Here is a 22,752-nt window from a genome sequence, read left to right on the forward strand (position 1 = left end):
AATACAAACATGATTTGATGTAGTTTTCTGTTGAAATTTGTATGAAAAACTAAACAATGTTCCAAGAGTTGTGACACTATCCTGGCTGAAGCAGGTATAAAAGATAGCTTTTAAAGTACTCTACAAGAGGAGTGTTACAGTTTATTGTGGAGAAACTGAGCTGCATCAGCAACAGACTCTGTATATGCATCCTGTACACGGCTTCATAGGGCTTTTTAAATACATGATCAGAGAATCATAACAACAGAAAATATGTGACATTACAAATATGGTAACAAGTTCACATTAGGACGGCATGCACAACAGTAACACAGCATCAATCTATCCTTCATACATGATTCATTCTTGCCTCATTGACAAAAGCTGCAAGTCTTCTGAACTTAACCAATAAAACATTAGATGTTTTAGAACAACTTTGGCTCCTTTTTCTTACAATCAAAAACAGAACGAGATGACAACATGACCACATATCACATGCTTTCAGTTTATCCACGCTGAGAGATTCAAATCATCAGTATAAGTTAATAGTAGCTCATCTATCCTGTGTGTGTGTGTGTGTGTGTGTGTGTGTGTGTGTGTGTGTGTGTGTGTGTATGCTTGTGTGCGTACATACAGTCATGCTTGCATGTGTGTATTTGCGCAGCAGGTGTGATCACAGTATGAATATGGTTTCACAGCTCGTCGGTCTCCCCATCGAAGGGCACAGCATCCGTCTCCATGTGAATGCTGCTCGGCTCGCTGCTGCCCACCCAGCCAATGGGAGTGCGGTTGAAAGAAGGCCGGCAGCCAACGTCATGTTGATACACCACGGCGGGTTCAGGCTCCTCCTTGATTGCCTCGGGGTCCGGCAGTTGGAATTTCATGAACTGGTTGGCCTTCTCGAAGCCGCCGAAGGGCATGGCGCTCCTAAGCAAAATGAATGCGGAGTTAATTAAACCTGATCTGTTACGAAGCACCTGCAAATGCAGACCTGGACTGATTACCTGTTGAAACACTTGTACTTGGGCAGGTCTTTAATGTTAATGGGACCGGGCATTGAGGCTTTCAGGGTGGCTATGAGACCCTCGTCACCCTTCATGGCCTTCTCCCATGGCGATATGTACGTCTTCACAAGAATCTGCTTGGTAGCTGCGCCGTCTTTCCCACCTGTCGACAAAGTGTCCACAGCTCGATGTGTGTGATGTGAAATTTAAAGCTAACTTTTTTTTTTCTAAATATGATCAGAATTTATTGGATTGAAGTATATTGAAAGACAAGTCGATAACAGTGTTACTGGTGTTATGTGGCCCAGGTTTTTACTTTTGTTTGTATAGATAAAAAGAAATAAATGAAATACAAAACTTTCATCATTTGGGTGGAGCATGGCCCATTCCCTTCTTCCATTTGTGTGTGATAATCTCTCGCCATCAGTGATTGTCTATGACAAATGGGCCTTACTGAGCGGGCCATACATACTGTTTTAGGAGAGGTTTAGTGGATACAACTAAATTCAGATCTCATAATAGTAATCCAAGGAATCCACATAGAAATATTTAAAATATGTGAGATCTGGTTATAAAAAGAATATATAAATTTATATTTTTAGGAATTCTTTTTATTCTTTTCTGCAAATAGAAGTGCCATAATTGCAGTTTGGTTTAAAGCTGTGCAAATCAACATTATTTGGGCAGATGCATTGAATCATTAAGTGTTTGAGAAATCAAAATACCATAATCTCTCTGGATCTGTGAATTCCAGAGACCAAAAAAGTCAGACTTTAAACACCACTGCTCTACTGGAATCAGTTTCTATAGATAATAAATCAACAATATATTTTTTTCATGGAATTAACTTTGTCTTTTGGAAGTGCTCCTTTAACAAACGTAGAAACAAAAATGTCAAATATTAACTGTCAAAATTATACTTTGAATATAGGTCTTATAAAATAGAATAATAAAGTGGTGTAACTTCAAGTTGAATTAGTCACTAAGTTTATGTGATCTGGTTGAATGTTGCTTTAGTTATAGTCTCATATCCAGAGATGCTAAGTTGTGCTGTTTTAAATATACATTTGGAAAAGGCCATGCTCTAAAATAATCTTGTTAAAAATGGACCCAAAATACCAACCTTTTCCCGACCACTCACTCGACCCCCCTTCTCCTTTTCCATCACTGTCGCCTTGACCCAGCCCGCCTGCTCCTCCTGCACCTCCTGCGCCTCCGGCACCTCCCGCTCCACCCGCTCCTGCGCCTCCTTTTCCCGGCTTCGGAGGAGGCACTGGAGGCCCTCCTGCCAGTCCAATGTACTGATGTTCCGTCTGTTTGCTGACTAAATGCCCACCGAGGTTAATCATCCCACCTCCTATCTGACCTCCCAGAGAGGGGACAAACTTCTGGAGGCTGTCCTGTAAGAAACAGGATAAAAATTTTTTTTTTTTTTTTTAAATCACCACTCCTAATTGTGTTTTGAAGGTCTGACAGAAATGTGTCCGGATTTCCTTTTCTCTCAGGCTCTCACCATCGTGTCACTGGTGAAGATGTCGGGGTTGTTCTCGTAGATGAACTTCTCCACCCTCTTCTGCCTCATCTTGAACATCTTGGAGCCTCGATTGTTCATCAAGGAGAGCTCCTCCAGCATGATGTCTTTAGGAGTCATGATCTTTGTTCCCAGGTCCAGCTCCTCTCTCTCTGCCTCAGCACCTGGGTAAGCAGCATTCAGCCAGTGGCAGTAATATTTGGAGAAACGTACCAAAACCATGCAAAAAGTTCAAGCCAAAATATGGCAACTTGCAGGTGTAATGGTTAAGTCGATTAACTGATGTGATTGCCGTATTCACATACACAGTATTTTATCAACTGTCTTGTAGTTTTAATTAGCAACATGAAAAAGTAAAAAAAAAAAAAAAAAAAAAACCCCAGCCACAATGAATTGAAAAAGTTAATTTTTCCATTATTTTACAAATTAGATTATTGACTTTCCTTGTATTACTAATATTTATCTTTTTTAAAGACATAAAAGCATACAAAAAATCATAGTTTATAGCTGTTGTGTCTCATTGGATTATCGTGTGATGAAGTCCCTGTGCAGTACATGTATGTGCAGCAACTATCATCTATCAGCCATCTATTTTTGTATCCAGTATACGTTGAGCAATGTTAAATTGGTCTCATATTATATAAATCCGTGTCAGTCTTACCATCCTGAGTGATATGTGATAGGTCTGTTACGATCTTCGCGAGCCTTTTCCGCTTGTTTTGAGGGGCAGGTGTTCCCAGAGGCATGGCTGGAGGGCCAGGAAAGAGCACAGGGTGTAAGAACAGGCAAATTACAAAACTAAAAAAAAAAAAGATCATTTGAGAGTAAAATCAAAGGGAATTACCTTTCCTATAAATATTTGACTTCAAGGTACAGATTTAACTTAGATAACATGCAACATTTCAGAATGTTTATTATAATATTGACATATCTAATTGGGGTCAATATTGTGAGTCATATTTCACATTCATATTCAATACTAATATTTGACATGAAGACAACTCAAAAGGTTTTTTTTGTTTGTTTGTTTGTTTGTTTTAATATTAAGCTCCTGCCTCGTAGGGCCACTCTTCACCTCTCGTGCTAACAAGCACTGAAAGTGAATCCACAAGATCTGAACATTTCAGACAGACAGACAGACAGAGCAGGCCCTCCTCATTTTTCAGGTTCAAGGAGGATGTCAGTGACCTCAGATTCCCTGCATTCCCTCGTGAAGCAGATATCCGCCCCATAGCAAACATATAGCTCATGGCCTGTTTCAGTTTTCTTTGGTGACACAAGATCTGTACACACCGAGTTGACGTAAACACATACACGCATTAGTTTAGGTGCAAATTTGAGATCAGGGAATCGTGGTACTGTTTTGTCCCCAGATTATGATGTATTGATAATTGTATTCATACCATATTATCACATTCTCCAATCGACTGTATTGCTGCATTCAGACAGGCAAATACGAATGACTACTTTTTCTCTGTATCACATGACAGAGTATCACATAATAAGATCCACAGCTTATCTCACCTCCTTTGTGGATTTACAACACTTTCTTTTACAAACTATTACAATTACACAATACATTTTAATCATTTTACTGCACAAACATCAGTACCTTGAGCCCCCACCCAGAGTTTCCTTAAGGAATCAGTGGCAAAACATCACATCACATCCACAGGCTGTAACTCAACCTACGGCAGCTATTTTTAAAAGTCATTTCCAGCCAAGACATTTTAGCGACGTGTGATGGCGTCATTCAACTATCAAATGGGCTCCACACAGAACACAATACACACCTCCAGAAAACAATTCTTGGTGTATGACCTTCTCTCGAAACAGGAGTGGCCACAGGAGCAGCTAATGGTTATTAACAAGGAGGATTTTGATGTCGTTTTAAGTTCTCTAAATAATTACAAGCTGGGAGAACTCTGCACTCGGGTTTTCCACCCCCCTATCAGGATTTGGTAACACCTTATAAAATCTCTGCAACGCCCTCAGAGAAGGATGGTCAGCACATTCACCCATTCCCTCTGTCATCTTAAGACGCACCAAGGAATACCAGGAAAATCTAAAAGCAGCCAAGTGACCAGCAGAGCTATTTTGCTTCTCTAATTAGTTTCTAATTCCTCCTGGGCATCAAACAGCTGAGGAACAATCCCAACTAAGCTCTGGAGATCATTTTCCATTATTTTTCCTCTCGACAATCAGCTGCAGAAGCACCAGAAATCATGAGCAGGAACAAATTGCTCATCAGTAATCCCCCCCCCCCCCCTCCCCCAGTTTTTTTTTCTTTTTCTGGTGTCCAGATATGACACCCAAGCTGTTCGTCTGTTCATGGAACAAAACACACTGATTGGACACAGATCACACTCACCGAGTTTTTGTTGTAATCCTTGGAGTAGAGACAAGCCTATAAATACCAAACAGTGAAGAAGAGACCCTGGGCTCAGAGCGGGCGATCTTGATCACAAGTTTACAAATCCCTCAGTGCCTCCGACCCCACGTATTGCTGGACCCAGGTCCCGGGAAGTGCGAAACCCACCCAACACTCAGATGGTAGATCTTCCAGAGGGTTGGGGTGTGTTGGTGTCAAGACGGGAGGAGGAGGAGGAGGAGGATGAGGTTAAGAGTATGAATAGGGATTGGGGAGGTGGTATCAAGACGGGGGGGAGGGGGTCTCTGTTGGCCAGCTCAAAGTGCTGATGGTGATATTAAGGGAACAAAATCATTCTCACAGATGGTTCAGAAGCCTATATTTAGTAGCACAGAACGAGGAGGAACTGGACTCAGCCATAAGATAACCTCAAAGGACTCTGGGGTGTGTTTGGGGTACGCAGAGACACGGGGCCAAGTAGAATATGTACAAGTGCAAGATGACAGTCAAGTGTGTGCATGTGTGTGTACTATGGCGATGCAAGTTCGTGTTTCAGCGCTACAGTTAGGTCCTTTACCCCCTGCAAGACTCTAAGCTGACATTAGATTTTCACATTTTCAGTTTATGTGCGGCATCAAATGACTGTACATGTGTAAATCTTTACCGTGAAACTATAGTTTCACATGCAACCCAAATAATCTCAGTCAAATATTATGCTTGTGGTGTTGTTAAAAGTTGGCTGGTCTCCATGCAAAATTCTCAGCTTGAAAAAAATTGGCACAAACTGTGAAAAGAATAGTAAATCTTTCAGCATCCATTATCCAACAGCTGATGTGTTGTCTGTCATTTAATGTTAGGCCCCCATTGGAAATACATAAAACTCCCTTTATAGGTCAGTTAACCCATGAATATCATTTGCATTCAGTCAATAACCTTCCCATTTCTTCTCTGTTGCAGTCAAGTCTCTTTAGAATTATGTATACTTTTCTAATGAGAAAAATTCTTGCAACATTATGATTTAAGAAAACGCACAGAATGCCTTTAGTTAGGGATCTTAAGATACAGATCAAGCTTCATAAATTCATCTATAATTTGATTTGTAAACTAGATTTGCTGCAACACAATCCAGTGTGTTCCCCTTAGGATTTTCAGAGGATCTCCTCTCAAGTAAATGTACATTGTTGATGTGATTGCTTTTGGAACAGTCCCAATGTTGTTATTAATGGTAGCTTTTCCATTTTTTAATGATATATGTAATATTTGTTTACAAGAATATGGTGTATCTACTACTGCAGCATTTAAGATTTTAATATAATTGAATGTTACCTGCCGCATATCAATCCTGTACTGTCAAAGCCAGTGGATTATTTAAAATTTGGCATCAGTTCAAATATCTATATGGCCATTACTGTTTCTATGGAGGGGGAACATTTTTTTCTATGAAATGAGTATTCTCAAAGTGTGCCATGAAAAATGTTAGTAATAACCGGCAGTGGAAGCAATGAATAAATACAGTAGCTCTGTCTCTGTTGCATGGATTGCATGGAAGATACTGTACATAATGCTTTCAGTTCATTCTAAAATAGAAACTTTCCAGAAGCTGGATCCCTCTTTTTTTTCATACAACCTTTATTTAGCTGTTAAATTAGGAACTAACTCTTAATTACAGTTGTGACCTGGCAAAATGTCATCCCCATCATATATAAATAGTCTTCTGTTTGGATATTAACAGCCCTATATATAGGCACCCTGTGAGTGGGGGTGGCAATAAAATGTCATGCTGAGTGCATGCCCAGGCTGCCAGGACTGCAGCACAGCGCAGACCCACAGTGCCTCTCAGTGGTGAATGATGGACAGTTAAAACTCCCTCCAAAAACTGTGTGCAGTGAAGTTTAATCTCAAAATAGTACTTTAAGATTTTACTTCTCTTCAAAAAAAAGAAAGGAAAAAAATCCAAATAAATTTTTTCATGTGAACTAATTGACAAACTATAAGACGGAGCGCTACTGCAAGTCCTTCATCCCCACTGCTGTTAGACGGTACAGACTGTAAAGTAACATACAATACTATGTGCAATAACCCCTGCATCTATGCCACTTTATCTGTGCCACTTTATCTAAGTCACCTTATCTACGTCACTTAATTGACCACTTGTACGAGGACTGAACCTGCACTGCCAACACTGGTATTATTTTTTACTGTAGTATGTTTATTGTACTTTTATTCTACACTTTGCCCCCCCCCCCCCCCCCCCCATCATAGTTTAATTTCCTTGTATTTCATCTTACTGTATACTTTGCTCCCCTTAGAACTTATTATACTTTACTATAGTCTGTGATTTTATCTTATTTTTATTTTAGTCCTATTTCTTTTTTTTCTTTTTTTCTTTTTTTTACCTATTATTACTTTCTACTGTAAATACTTTTGGCCCTTAGAGTTCTTGATAGTCATTGTATATAAGATACCTCTACTCTTATCTAACTGTTTGCACATTTCTTGTCTTTCCTACTCATGAGTCCTTAAGAGCTGAATGTAACAAGTAAATTTCTCCTTTGTGAGATCGATAAAGGCTTATCTTATCTTATAAATTTGAGATTATTTTTAAAAATGCTTAAAAAGAAGAAGAGGTACAGCTGTGATGGCAAACTGTAAGAGACAAATGGAGGAGATCCCTGCGTTGCATGATTTAGACATGTACCAGCCTCAACACACCCAAATATAATATTTATGGATCACTAAGCACTAAAAACTCCTCATTGCAATCTTGTGTGATGCACCAAGGAGAGACCTGAAGCATGGAGGGCGGGGGCCCTCCAGCACCATAATAAACTCCTCTGCTATAAAGAAGTTAGACAATGCCTAAAAACTTTTCATTCTTGCACAGGCAACTCCATTTTGAATTGTGACAATGAAAATGTTAAATCGCAACACTTGCGAACAAGATATAGCTCGGGTGCTAACGTTTTTGTCATTTTGTACAGACGGGTTAGAACAAAACTTTTCTCATTCTTAAACTAAAAGCCCTGAGCTAGTCTGTAAAATGGTGCAAGCATCCTGGTTGTTCTTTGTTCAAACCGCTGCCGTCTTGCAACCAGCTTTAATCCATCAAATCCTTCACCTCCGGGGCTGAGGAGCAGCTTTTTATCTCACTTCCATTCACCACAGTCCCACCCGGACTAAACCCAGAGCAGAACCACTAGACTTCTATACCACACACAGTTAGTGAGTGAGGTCCAAATAAATAGCGGTGCAATAGACTTTTATTCTACTGGGTTTTACTGGTTTGAACACATTAATTACTATCTTCTGTTTTTGAGCCAGAAAAATATTGTGTTTCCGTTTCTCCCCCTGTTGAATTGGTGACAAAAAGTTGGCAAGCATGAAACCGGAAGTTTGCTCGTCTGCATCTTCATGACTGTGGGTCCCCGAGCAAATCCCTCAACCCTCCAACTCCTCAGGTTGTTTCAGGAGCAGCATTTGGTCTGAAAATTATGCCAAATCCAAAATGCATGAACATGCTGTGGTGAAAACGTTATGATTTCTATCCATGATGTCTGCCTTTTCGTCATATACTGACAAAATCTTGTTGCTTTCCTTTTCAATTTCAATTTTGTAATCTGCTATCATAATTAATGGTTCTCCTATTGGTTTTCCCATTCTGTTGGAATTTGTAATAATAAGATGACTATCAAACCTCAGGAACTGTATAAATACATGCTGTATTTGCTTTGACCAAGCATTGCTCGTTGCTTGCTGAAAAGGTTATACTTTCCCAAAAGACATTTTCAAGCACAATATAGAGGAAACTGTCCTGTTAGAGTGGAGAATCGTATCGTTTTTCTGAGGAAGTCCATCAATCCATGTTCAGATACAACCTAGGATTACAAACTCGGCATCTATCTGAGGAGTATAATTCGCAAACAGAAAAGTAAATACATTTTAACCGTGAGTTCAGAGTTTAAACATGTATAGAAGCAGGTGTTCAATTCGAAGGACTCGCAGTTGTTACTCTGTCACTTAAATTTTTCCATCTATTTATTTTTTTCACATTGGCTTTAAATAGATTCAGTTGCATAACAAGTTGGTGTGTATCACCGGTTACTATGAGAAAAAGGCAGGGTACACACTAGACCAGCCTGTCTGGTCTTGGCCTCAAAGTCACAGTTTTTGCAACTTTTCATGAGGTTCAGACGAGACAATTCAGCAAATAAATATGAAAAAAAACAACAACAAAAAACTGTAGAAGAAAAAAAACTCTGGTCTGATCCTTTAAACTTAAATGTTTAGATGTCTGGTCCCTGTGTGTGTGTGTGTGTGTGTGTGTGTGTGGGTGTGTGTGTGCATGTGTACATGTGCATGTTTATTTTGGATTTTCTTTTAAGTACTCCAGTTTCAACCTGCTCCAAAAAACATGCAACTTGTGACCCTACAATGTTCACAGGTATGAATGTGATTGTGTGTGGTTGTCTGTCTCTGTGTGTTTATCCTCTGATGGACTGTGACCAATCCAGGATGCAACCTTCCTTCACTCATTGTGATCAACCATGAACTGGATGAAAAAAAAAAAGTTCTTAATATGTTCATATTGCACATTAATGTCCTCAAAAAGAAACCAGTAATCATTTATGTGAAAGTAGCTTAGATAAATACAAATAATGTCAACACGTATTTTTATAACAGAATTTAATGAAAGCAAATGGGAAATTCCTTGTACAAAAACAAAATTGTAACATTTATGAAAGCTGCAGATGGCTATAAATAAACGATCATAATACCAGACATTTCAAACTAAGGGATCTTAACTAACACATAAGAGTTGTTTTTTTAAATTTCCTATTCCAACAGAATCTATTAACATTACTTGACTTTGATTTCAGAGGAACAATGTGACAGCTCTGCATTGGAGGTCATCCTTCTTCACCTTTTGAGATCTTTTTCTCCATCTATACTCAGCAGTTATAAATCATTGCTGTTTTTATTGTTTTTAGAATGTCCTCTTTGAATCCATCCACCCAATTTTCTCTCCTGCTTTATCCAACTTATGGCCGCGGAGCCACTTCTGGGCAAAGGCAGAGTATATCCTGGACAGTTCACCGGTCCATCACACTCTCATTCACACCATTTGGACTTATTAATAACCTCAAACTCATGTTCCTGGAGTACACAGAGAAAACACAGAAAAGCCCCCGAGCCAGGACTTGTACCAGGGATATTCTCAATGTGAGCTGAAGGTGTTTAAACTTCCACTGACACATGGCTACTTACATTTAGGCTTTTGTATTTCACTTTATACACTTTAACAAATTACCATTGATTACTTTCTCCAACACCAAATCGTCTGCCTTCATACTGATCCTGAGTTTTGTTGTTGTAGAAAAAGAGATTGAATTTAGCTGTGATTCTGTTGATTTTGATGAAGAAAAGTGTCAGATGGGCTTTTAATGGATGACATGTTTGTCCTTTTCATTCCTTCATATTGACTGGACACGCCATTGTGGAAGTATGTCAGTGTGTTAACGTTGATAAAAACAGCACTTGGTGCTAATTTGTCATGAAGTTCATCAGTCATGATGCAGTTTTGTAAAAGTAATTTTTGTGAACTTTGTTGGTAGCATTGTGGAGTAGTGGCTCGGATCCATGCTTCACTGTGACGTTATTCTTGCTTTAAGTTCAGTGCTTGGTCTTAAACTTGAGCACTTTCTCACATTTGCTGATGATGAAAGACAATAAATGTATTACATTGTTTGTTCACTTTTATATTTGTTGTGCTTTTTCCTTTCCCTTGTAAGTAAACTTTGAATTGACTCATTCATTTAATCTTAAATGAATCTATAGATAATCAAATCCACACAAAAAGCATCAGTAATTCATATTGAACTAGAACAAGCAGGGTCAGACTCTGGACAACAGGGGGCAGCACAAAACCAGACATGTCAGACAACAGTAGAGCTTTCAAGTCTAATTTTATTTCTCTAAAAATATCTTGTCCGCTAGTCAGTATAAACCTCTTTTCAGCATTATAACAAACATTTCACACTTATTGTATAATCTCACTACTGTCAAAACATGTATATCATATTATACACCTCAACATAACTATAACCACAAGCTAAATCCTTTGGAGCCATATAGATATGAAAACAGAAAAACAAGCTTTTTAAGAGTAATAACATTTAAAAAAGAAGGTGCAAAATAAAATAAAGCAACACAATAATTCCATTTCATTGCACTTATTTCTATTGAAATACCTATTCTTTTGAGATACATAGCCATTTAAAGTATGTAGTCTTACTTTTTACTGATTATGACCATTATAAATGGAAAAATACCAGCTAATCTGTACTTCATTTAATCTTCTTTTGTTTCACATCAAACTTTCCTGACCGCCCCTTTGAATTACTTAAGGCTGTGGGATTATAGGCATGATCGGAACTCTCAGTTCTATTCCCTTTGATCTTGACCACTTTGGAAAAATGTCAAGCAGTAACCTAACTGAGATGCCCTTCGACAATCTGCCCTACATATTACCCACAATCCCCTTCACAGCCAGTCCCGTTCCTTGAACACTTAAAATGCTCGTGGCCCATACTCCATCAACATCCCCTTGATTCCCTTCAGATTCATTGAAAGTTAAACAGAACAAACTGCACATTCCTTCAAACTGTGTTATTTGTTTAATAAAATTTAAGAATTTACATAATTATCTGCAAAGAGCACACTGATAATAAAAAGCCTCGGGTGAGTTTTAGAAACAATTGGAAGCTGTGATATCCAATGACAAGTGTCCATTCAATGACAGCTTGGGAACTTGTTGAATGTGACCTGTGTATGTCTCTCTGGTTATTGTCACAGAGGTATTTAACATAACCTCACTAACACCTTGCAAGAGGATACCTTGTCTTTACTTGTATTTCATTGACGAACCGAATTCTTTCAAAACATTTACAGTTTTCAAATGCATCACATAGGCCCTTGAACCAAGCTATCACGTTTCTTCCTTGATAAGGCAACAGAGAGCATACATTTTGAAATGAAAAAAAAACCTTTGTGCAGATCGTTCAGTAGGATAGTTTCTGAGGATTATACATTCAAAGACAAAAAAACACCTCCCCTTGTCAACATGACACAACCTAAATCTTCAGTGGTTCAATCCTGTTCACAGACCTGCAGCTAATTAATTTTTCAGGTATTTCAAGTTTCAAAGAATAATTCAGTACAGGCTCTGTTTTGATTGTTTTTCTGCTAAAATAGTAGAAGAGATCTTCATGAGCCTTACACAAACCTCCTCCAGGACAGGCGTATGGTGGATGACACAGCTTACAGTATATGGTAATGACCTTATTGTTATTATTGTCACTTTGTTAGCAGCAGAATAAATGTCATAAGCACTATTAACAAAATGTATCTGTTTCAACCCATTTCATTGAATTCAGGTTCTAACATATTAAAAGAGCTTAACATGTTTCAGAGTTTTAATTGTATATGTAAGCCCTTTATCACTTCATGTTATTCAAATTTATATTCAGTATAGTTTAATGACGTGATGGCATCATCAAAATGCTTTAACGAACAACGAAGTTATTACAAGAGACATACAGAAAATTCTGAAAGCAGCTGCTTGAACTGTCCAAAGTTTTCTCTGATTGCTTTTCAGTCCGTAAGCATAAAGATGTTTATATTGCTTAATACCTCTTCAGCTGCTGTTCACATTGCCCCTGGCCTCCAGACGCCGGGTTGAACGCCTCCTTTGGTGGCAACGAAATGTGGTTTGGGTGCCTGAATGGGGTTTGATTTAAGTGGAGGCAAGGAGCTCATGATACTGAGCTCAGGAGCACTCTGGAACTGCTTGGCTGTCAGGAGCCCACCAGTGTATGATACTGGAGTATAGGGTGTAGGGACTGATGGTGGCACAAGGTTTGGAATAGGGGCTGCAGCAAATTGTGGGAGGCTGGGCAGTCCTGTTGGTTGAGAGTGAGGTGAAATTGGGGTTGCTGCTGGTGGTAAAAAATGAACTTGAGCAAGAGGTGGAGAAGTCATGCCAGAATGAGACAAACGCTCTCCAAGGGTTGTGGCTGATCGAGGTGCAATGACTTTAGGAGTCAGAGTGGGAGCTGACATGGGTGTGGGTGTGGAGAATCGCTTGATCTCATAGACACGACCTGTTTTGACAGGGATCTGTCGAGGTGAGGCTAATGAGCTACCAACCATAGTATAGTTACCCTGCTGGGCCTGGTAGGAAGGCATGGCTGACAGATTAGCAGCACTGCCTCCATAACTGAACATGGCAGAGTTGAGCTGATAAGGCTGCCTTCTCATAAAATCCAGAGCCTTAATCCCCTCTCTTTGGGAGCCTCCTCTGCCTCTGCTATCTGGCTTGCTTGCATTCTTCTGAGGCCCAGTTGGAATTGATGGGGCCAAAAGTGGATTGTACCCAATGGGTGGAGGTGCACGAACATTTGGGGAGTATTTCCACTGAGATGGAAGGGTAGAGCTTTGGGCAGAGTCAAGGAATTGAACCTTATTATGCGATGCCACTTCCTGTTGGTAAGGGGTCTGAGGTGGGTTGTCCACCACATACATGCCCATGCGACTTTGCCTTTTAGCAAACAATTGCGCTCCCTTTCCGCCTGCTTGAATAATCTGTGGTACTTCATGGACGACTCGAGGCTTGGGCGCCACTGGGGGAGGCATTCTGCCCATTCCGGCCTCAAAAGACTCTTCATCACCTCCATCGTAGAGAGGCTCATCGGATTGGCCCTGTTTATATCTAACAGACCTGTCATCCAAGTTCTGCACCATATTCAAGAGGTCAGGGTTGGGGGAGTTCTTTTTAACCTCTGGCACATTGAACATAGGCTTGGGTTTTCCAGCACGCCGTCGAGCCTCGAGCAAAATTCCTGTGCGCCCCCCTTGACCTGTAACAGGGGTTGGAGCTACATTTTCGGGCTGGGAAACCACTGACGCTGGAGCTATTGGTGCTGTGGACGATTGCTGTGGGGGTGGCTGTGGAGATGGGCCTTGAAGTGAAGATACTGAGGCTCCTGGATCAATTGAGCTGTGAATTTGGACTTTTGGAGGAACAGGGGCATATGCCATTGGTGCTGATGGGATTGGCTGTATTGAAGATGCATATGGTGGGATTACAGTTGCAAATGGACCTTGATGAGGAGTAAATACTGGTGGCGATGGCTGCATTGTTTCAGCTGAGCTGTAAAAGGCTGGAGGGTAGGCTTCTGGTGTTGGAGCGAAGGAGCGGGCAGGTATAGCGAATTGTGGGGAATACAGTGGGGGAGGTCCATGGGGAATTTGACAAGTTACTGCTGAAGTACTTAGGTTAAGTTCAGAGGCAGTGGAGAGTGGTGAAGACAAAATAGCCGTTGAGACAGGACGCTGGGGTGTCTTTGTGACTGATGGTCTGAACGTTACTGGGGCAGTTGCAGCTCGAATGCTGATAAAACCAGGGGTAAAAGGACGTGCCGTCCTGTTGAGAACGCTACTTGCTGGTAGTTCTGGTAATGGTGTTTCACCTGGCATTACAGGACTGGGTACAACAGTCACTGAGGCAGTGGTTAGTTTGGGTGCAACAGTTGGAGGAGACATCACCATGCTGATTGAGCTAACTGCAGAGTTGGATGGATCCCCGTTAGGCACTCCATGGGCTGGACCTGGAGCTGGAAATAGCATTGGTTGTGAGGATGGTGGTGCCATCAGATGAGGCTGAAAGCTCGGTTGCATTTGAGTTTGTACTTCTGAATGCAACTGATGAATCTGGGACTGTTCCTGAGAATGTGGAGGAGCTTGAGGTTGTGCTGCCTCTACCTTCTTGGCATGCTCAGCAACCCTCTTTCTCTGCTGCTCAAACAGTTGAGCACCCTTACCTGTAGTGTTACTCAAACCTGGACTTGCAGCATCCTCTATTCCATCTCCTCGACCTTCAGCCCCTGCCGTCGCCCTCTTCTCCAGCATATCCAGGTAGTCACTGTCCCAAGTTGGGTCTGGAGCTGCTGAAAAGCCATCCTCATCAACCTCCGATTCACTGCCAGGAAATACACCATCTTCCTCTTGAGAATCATGACTTGCGTCTTCATCAACACTTCCAAAACTCGTGAGGGTGTACTTCTTGGAACGTTGTCTTCTCTTCTTGAACATCAGCACACCCTTGGAGTGAGGGTTGGGAGCATCTGTTAGAAGTGATGCAATTGTTCGACACTTGCTTTTGGCTTCTTTTACATGCTTGTCCTGAAGTGTGTCTCCCCGGTTCAGTTCTGTAAAGTATGAAAGTCATAGCTATTAGGAACTGCTGCACTTAACTGTAACACAAGTACTATAAAGAGAGATTTTTGATTTGAAAGATTTGACCTATAAAACCTAGGAATGTTTCTGACATGAGCAGCTAAACCTGTTCTGACTGCCACTGTCAGGCCTCCAGCTCTTAACTTGCCACAGAAGCCCTTCCGGGGAAATTCCAGGAAGGCCTTTAGCTTCTCACATTAGCTGGGGTGAAGGATACATTTGCACGTTATTAGGCTTATGTACACCTGACATCTAACTTAAGTGGAAAAACTGCAAGCTAGTGGAAAGTTGTACTTTCTAGGTGACTGGAAGGAGAACTTCAAAGGGCAGCCACAACATATCCTTTAACTTGTTATCGTATTAAGCAGATTATCATTGGCAACCCAATTCTGTTACACCAATGAGAACTTCCATTGAAGGGAGTTCTTAATTTGTCTGGGACATGGTTCCTAAGTAGGACATGAGAATGTCTCTGCGCTCTAATGTTAGAGGGTATTTACAGTAAGTAATTTTTAAAGCAGCCAGACGACTGCTCTTTTTGTCCTGAGCTTTTTGCAGACGATGAACAGGATGACAAGTTGTCCTAGAGATTGCTTGATCACAATCATTGCTTTCATTGTGATTTGTATCAAATTCTTATAAAGATTTATATTGTTCCACAATCTTTGACATTGGGTTAAAATCAACCTTTTGTATTCCATTGTTTTATTTGTGACTCCTCTTAACATCAAAAGTAATGAATAGATATCAACTTTTTAATAGGTTCTGAAAGAAATTTCATGAATGCCATCAGTTAGCAAAATTTAAAGAACAGCATAATAGATGTTGAGATAGAGAGGAGTAGGGAAAATGGGAGCATCCCGCTTTGCTATTTGATACCTAAAAACAGCTGCACATGCTTTTCGGTGCACACAGATTGATCACTGGGGTTTTACATGCATTACTGGAGGTAAATATAGTAAACCACACAGGCCTGTTTTACAGGCTTGAGTGAAGTTGACACCCATCTACGCGAGGCTACTGACGTTAGAGAAAACCTAACATTTGGTAATAGTGGTAACGAACAGACAGGGATGTGGTCATCCTGACTAAAAATCTAGATTCAGACTCAAAAATTCAAAACTAGACTTGCTGTATTGTGTGCAACGTGTTGAACCTTGAATTTACAATTGGGTGATCTGCAAATATTGTGTTTGACGTCATCATATAAACATATACTTTTGTTATTTGAACCTTTTCTCCAGTAATAGACAACAAAAACACAAAAGTGAATTGGCATTATCAATGTCAGACAATTTGTAACTAAACAAAAATTTGAAGAACGTTACATATGACGGAATGCTGCTATTGTTATTTAGTCTGGAATCGACTAGCAGTAGCTCTTAATAATGTGTCCATTACTCACATATACACACACATATCTGTGTGAATGGATTTTAGCTGTACTTACTAGCTTGCTTGGCCTTTTCCATGTATGTTGTTGTGAGCTCCTCGTCAATAGGATTGTTTACAGGACCCACCATGGGCACAAGCTGGCTGCGGGAGCTCAGCATCAGAGCCTCCTTTGCCCTCTCAGGGGAGACCAGAGGCACATTAGCAGGCTCTAAAAAGCCACTATCCTCTTCTGGCCCTCCATCTCGGAGACCCTGGTCATCTGCTGAGGAGATGATGGAGGAAGTCTCAGTGGATGTCTGGGAAGACCACATTCCTGGACCTGGTGGTTGGTATATCACTTCCCTTCTTGCCACACCTGGAAGCCCCCCTCCACCATTTCCATCTCCCCCTCGTCCTTCCAACAAACGGGGGTTAACGTTTGCATCAGGAGCACTGTCATAACCACTCATCTCTGATGTCTCACCACCCTCAGGAGAGGTTCGCCCTGTTGGTTTCGCAGGATTGGAGTTACTGGGGCTGCGGCGTTTCTGTCTGCGCTGCCTCTCATAACCCGCAACGTCTGCATCACTGTCAGTCTCACCATAGTAAGCCTCACTGCCAGGGGGAGACGTCAGACCACTGGTCTGGGAGGAGCGGCTGCGGTGCACCTCACGTACAGGTGCATGCTGAGGGTGGGTTGGTGACATAGCTTGAAGAGTGGCTCGGTATTCTTTGTCTATACGTGGAGATGGGGCTCGAGTCATAAGCACCACAGACTGAAAACCAGCAGGCGCTCTGCAAAAGAAGTAAAAACATCATGGTAATTGTAAAGCACAATTGAGGGACATTAGATCAAGTATTATAGTTAAAATTTTCACATCGTAACCTGAAGAATCTGAATCTGTCCCCCGCAGTAGCAGCAGACACATATATTGTGCTAATGTTTTCAGTTTCTTGACTTGTGTTAGACACCTGAGTCAAGTCTCAGACTTGTTTTTTTAGTTTTTAAAAACTTTTTCTCTCTTGATTCATCACATTGGGTCAGTGGTGCTGCCCGACTAGTAGGAGTGTAAGCCTTTTCTTCCTCAGACCTTTTGACCCGGATGTGTAATATTCCAGGGGTGCAGTCAATAAGGTTCATGGCTTGGGCGTGAGAAAGCGTTCCGCATGGTTGTTCGTTGATGGACACCAGCTCATCAGCCTCCTGCAGTCCGGCCCTGCATGCCTTGCTGCGTTTACGTACCTGCACAAGAACAAGAGGGCAACATTGAAAACCCAGACAGATGATATCACTTTCAAACCCTTTGTTAGAAAATTCAAAACTAGTTTTCAGGTGTCTTACTGTATATATCTCAAGGCATTTATAATAAATAGTAAAGGAGTCTTTTATATCTGAGTATTGACAATAAAATAGAACATTGTGTCTGTATTAATTCTGTTTTTCTTCCAATGCTTAGCATTTCTCATAGTGTCATAATTCTTCTTAGTGGGAGCCAGTGGTTCCCAAACTGGGACTTCCTGACAAGGTCACCTCCGGTTTGCTTTCTTTAAGAGTATTAAAGAATACATTTGCACCTCAAAGGAAACTGGAACAACACATTTTAATATAGATCAGGCCTGGGTACTTGCCAGTTTTCTTTTTTTTTGTTTGTTTGTTTCTTTCTTTCTTTTACAGGCTTCTGGTTTTGTGTGTGCGTGAAAACCAGGATTTTTTTTTTTTTACAAACCAGGGATCAGAGAACAGATCTGCAGCCTTTCCTGGAGGCAATCTGGGGGAACTCATAGGTACACTGCAATGTACAGTGCTAAAAGAGAACACATGCTTTCAGATTCCTCTCTACTCTGATAATAGTATTTCACTAGGATGTGTGTCTTCAATTTCTGTCATGTCAAAGAATATAAGATAAAATCCCGACGGAGCTATGCTACTGTCTTGTCCTGATTTGTGATTGTGACTGACGGAAGGCAGGTTTGGTCCTGACAGCTCGATCTTGCTGCAGACATATGCCACATATTGCAGCTTGAGTGGAGCACTCATATCCACTTTAACAGGAAAATGCCAGCCAGCAGCCATCTTCATTTGGTGCTCTGCTATTTGTGCCTGATGTCTGTCAGGATCATGGCGTTTTGCCCAGCCTAAATTGCCTCAGGTCTGTGCAAGCAATGTCCAGTAGGTAACAGTAATTCAAAGCAGAAATCCAATGTTGGCGCTTGAAAGGACACTGACTGCAGCGCTGGTTGCACTTTGGTGGTAGGGCATGCATCAAATGAATATTGTATGTTCGGATGCAGAGATAAGGAAGTGTTGCTTTGGTTGTCCTAATTAGTTTTCTTTCCAGCTATTCTGGCTTGCCTGTAATAAAATCCCAAGTCCCCATTTAGCTAAGCCTTTCAAAGTGGCCTGTGCATGCTTGTGGCACTGGGTGACAGTTATTCATTCAGTCAGTCACCTTGCGGTTGTAAATCACAGTTATAATACCCTTCTATGCTCACGCACATACACCACATGGATTTGTACAGAAATACACAGAAAGCCATATAAATAAACATACAAACACGCGTATGCAGGCTCACAGGAGTGAACCAAGCACTGACACACTTCTGAGTGAGGCTCCATACAGCTCCACCTGTTCCAGACGATTCACTGTGAGACCTGACAACACTGCCTTCCTGCTCTCGGGGGTGAAGGAGCATGTGGGTTTAGATGGTCAGACACAAGCAGCTGTTCAGCAACATAAAGGTGACTTTGTGTCCTTTGGCCCAATTGTATGCATACTGCATAAGTCATCTAAGGAGGGTCATAAATAACCTGCTAAAGATTTCTTATAGAAAGTGTTATTTTTTCTTTTTTTTTTAAATAATAGAGCGATTGTTGATGAAACTAATTTAACAATGTTTCAGTTAAAATCTCTTAGAATAAGGTAAATAAAAGATATGTTGTTGGTTTGCGTGCATGTTTAAGACATATCTATATACAGGCTATAACTGTCCCTAATATATTTCTTTTGAACCCCCCCCCCCTCCACCCCCCCTCCCCCCCTCCCAGATTGCCTATAAGAAATGCTGTGGATCTCGCTCTTCGAAACAAACACAAGTGGAAGCACCCACACACTAACAAACAAACACATGTCATTTTCCAAGCGTGAATGAAAGTTAAAAGATGGTTTCAAACAAATCAATTGGACAATTGGTTAAAAGTGATCGCCTGCTTTTGGATCAGCTCAAACAGTAACAATACAGAAAATCAGAGACTTTTAACAAGCAGTATTTCATTTCTTTGTGAACTATAGCAAATAATTGTTCTCGAGATATTGACGTTCAAAAGTAGTATATGGGGTCATTTTTTAAGTACTGAGCTGAAACACACACCTTGGATGATCTCAAGACCCGCTGCTTCTCAACTATAAATAGCAACCGAGGAAAATACTTTTGCTTGGTCAACAATTATTGAAAACATAAGTCACAAGTGTGAATGTATGCATGAAAAACCTATGTCAAAGTCTTTTAAAACCTGGGCTGAATTGCATCAGGATGAAAGACTTTGCTATGTAGAAGTATATTCAAGATAGGTCAACTACTTTTGAGTCCAAAACTAATTAAAATTAAGAACAACATCTATGAATCAAATATTTAACAATGCAATTCATGATGACATGAATACAAATAGTTAATGATTGATTTGAAGCCAAAAGATGTCAATTGAACTTTACCTTGTTGACCTTGTTTTCTTTCTGTATGTTTTATCAATAACTATCAAAGGAGCTATTTTTTTTCTTCCTGTGATCCTAATTAATCCTATTAGCTGGTATATATTTCATTTTGGATATCATTTCAAACTTTGCTTTCTCAAATATAGATCAGTTGTGCCAAATGTAGCTACCAAATTCCTCCTTATGAAGAATTTGCTATTGCAGAGTAAAATGAGAAGAGCTACTCCGTATGGGAATGACAAGGTTAAAATGTATTTTCATACATAGAACAAATAATATTTGCTGCAATATGATGTATATTTCTGATGCATTGCATGGGTTTTTTAGTCTCAAAAAGGGGAATTTCAGTTTTATGTGTAACTGATTTAATAGACCAAAACCTGACTGATTGAACAACCCAGATTTTATATATTTCAATATTTCCAAATAAATCACAGTCTTCAAGCTTAAACACGACTGCGTAAACTCTTTCTGAAATATAGTTCAGTTTTATAAATCAGACTGTGTTTAGGGGTGAATCATTTAAACTATCCATAAGCTTCTTACAAAGAAAATACTAGAATTACAATGAAATGCCCAAAATATCTTGTACAATGCGCACAAAGAAAAAATGACAATCAGTGCAAGGTGCACAAAGTCAGGGCTACCTGCCAATGACACACCAAGAAATTAATGCAGACAACTTCAGGTGCTTGTAACAAGTGTAACTATCATTAAAACCATTTTATGAAGTTCGATAAGACAGGAAGACGTCAGTGGAAGATATTTGGCAGCCTTACTTTGCCAGCGAGCTGTACTTGAAGTTTAAAGTTCACCCAATCAATCATCAGTGCACCTCTGCATGGACATCGTTCTGAAACAGGGTCATGACTCATGTTCAGGCCCCAAACCAACCTGCACGTCAGCCAATATTCCATTTCAGCTTTGTTCACAGCTCCTTAACCCACTACCTAATATATCTCGGCTGATGTTTCACTTCTGCTTTGTGAGGCTAAGAAATCTAACCCAGTCTTTAACTTTCCAGCGTTCCCCCTGAAAGCGATGAAATGTTGGCTTTCGTCCAGCCTCAGGGTGGTCTGCCTTACCTTCGCCACCTGGAGTGGCTTCTGATGTTCCACGCCTCCCTGGAGACGAAAGCCCCATGGTGCTCCCCCGGACAATGTAACTATCACTTCCTCAGCTACCATTGTTCTGCTTTCTTGGTTTTTCCTCAAGTTTTCTTCTTCTTCTTCTTTTCCTTTTTTTTTTTTTTGGTGTGGTTATTGTCCCTTTCTCTTTGGTTCTTGTATTTCAGCAAGGGGGCCCCGTCAGTGCGTCGGCCCCATGGTCAGCAGTCAGGGCCCCCTTCGAGAGCTCTGACTTGCTCTTTGCCTGCCACACTGTCCGGGTGCTGACTTCCCTCTGAGCTCCAAGGCCAACACTCACACCTGAACACACACACACACACACACACACACACGCACGCACGCACGCACGCACGCACGCACGCACGCACACACACACACACACACGTTTCTGAGCGCCCACCCATACAAAAGGGTGGGCCAACCATCATCGCCAAAGAAGAGATAGAGGGAGAGAGAAACATGATGGGAGGGAGGAGGAGGCCTGTGTCTGCTTACGCCGAGGAATGCCTGCTCCAAATGAGCGAGGGGAGGGTCCAGTTCCACACTTGTCCTGTCACTCAGGCCGATGCCGCTGGGTGGCTGATAGCCTCTCCAAAAATAGGACACCGGCAGCACCTTTGCAGTTTTGCCTGCTTCTCTGCAGACCAATGCAAAGTTACACTGAGAACATCCAAATGGCAGCCTTTCATATCCAATGTCATTAGTAACCTTTAGTAAGGTTGCAATCAGACTCTCAGATCTCACGTTAAAGATCTCCTTCGATGCCACTCCTGATTAATTCCCTTCAAGTTCATGAAAAGGGCCGCCGATGAAAACTATAGATGCAGACTATGAGTGACCCGACTTTAACTGCTGGGGCTGCTGAGCGTTTTGGCAGCTTTTCTGGACACGGTGACATTTCAGGCTGTCATCATGAAGCCTTTGCAAATTTATCATGCCAGTGTTTGAACGGCCACCATGAATATCATACTTCTGACTACATATCTAATACTTGTAAATCATGCACAGTACCAGAATTTTAGAATTCCAAAATCTTTGAGACTTAAATAAATGTATTCTGAAAGAATTATTGACAACCTGCACAAGATTTTGCAACAAAATAAATCTGAAATATTTAACTGGGAATCAAACACAAAATTGGATGTAAATGAATTGAATGACTCTTCAATCACTATTGAAGAGAGAGTCATTCGCCTCTAATTGTATTTTTTTTAATTTATATTATTATAGTTATCTTAGTTACTACATCAACATTGGATGGACTGATTGAGAAGTGATTAGCGCTGTTGTGAAAATCCAAATGGATGGTTTCATTTTCCACCCTGTATCATTGAATGTTGCCACCAACCTCCTTCCATGATCG

At 40.8% G+C, this 22,752-nt stretch overlaps 2 protein-coding genes across 6 annotated transcripts; both read right to left on the reverse strand.

The window, feature by feature from the left end:
- Positions 1–127: 127 nt before the first annotated feature.
- myoz1a (myozenin 1a) lies at positions 128–5,101 on the reverse strand. The gene is made up of 6 exons (XM_080507516.1): positions 4,886–5,101; positions 3,176–3,262; positions 2,497–2,678; positions 2,107–2,383; positions 984–1,146; positions 128–906 (listed from the first exon to the last, which is right to left on the reverse strand). The coding sequence occupies exons 2-6, from the start codon at positions 3,258–3,260 to the stop codon at positions 672–674; spliced, it is 942 nt and encodes a 313-aa protein (XP_080363642.1). The 5' UTR covers positions 3,261–3,262; positions 4,886–5,101; the 3' UTR covers positions 128–671.
- Positions 5,102–10,829: 5,728 nt separating this feature from the next.
- On the reverse strand, positions 10,830–21,806 carry synpo2la (synaptopodin 2-like a). 5 transcript variants are annotated; one of them, XM_080507652.1, is made up of 6 exons: positions 21,348–21,806; positions 17,644–17,795; positions 17,154–17,347; positions 16,929–17,057; positions 16,629–16,835; positions 10,830–15,150 (listed from the first exon to the last, which is right to left on the reverse strand). In XM_080507652.1, exons 1-6 carry the CDS (start codon positions 21,447–21,449, stop codon positions 12,590–12,592), a joined length of 3,345 nt encoding a protein of 1,114 aa, XP_080363778.1. In that variant the 5' UTR covers positions 21,450–21,806; the 3' UTR covers positions 10,830–12,589. The 5 variants fall into 5 exon arrangements, with proteins under 5 accessions (XP_080363778.1, XP_080363776.1, XP_080363777.1 ...); XM_080507650.1 differs by having other exon boundaries at positions 16,929–17,347; XM_080507651.1 differs by having other exon boundaries at positions 16,629–17,057; positions 21,348–21,805.
- Between the last annotated feature and the right edge of the window lie 946 nt (positions 21,807–22,752).

Source organism: Blennius ocellaris (genome assembly GCF_963422515.1).
Source record: "Blennius ocellaris genome assembly, chromosome: 13".
NCBI lineage: Eukaryota > Metazoa > Chordata > Actinopteri > Blenniiformes > Blenniidae > Blennius > Blennius ocellaris.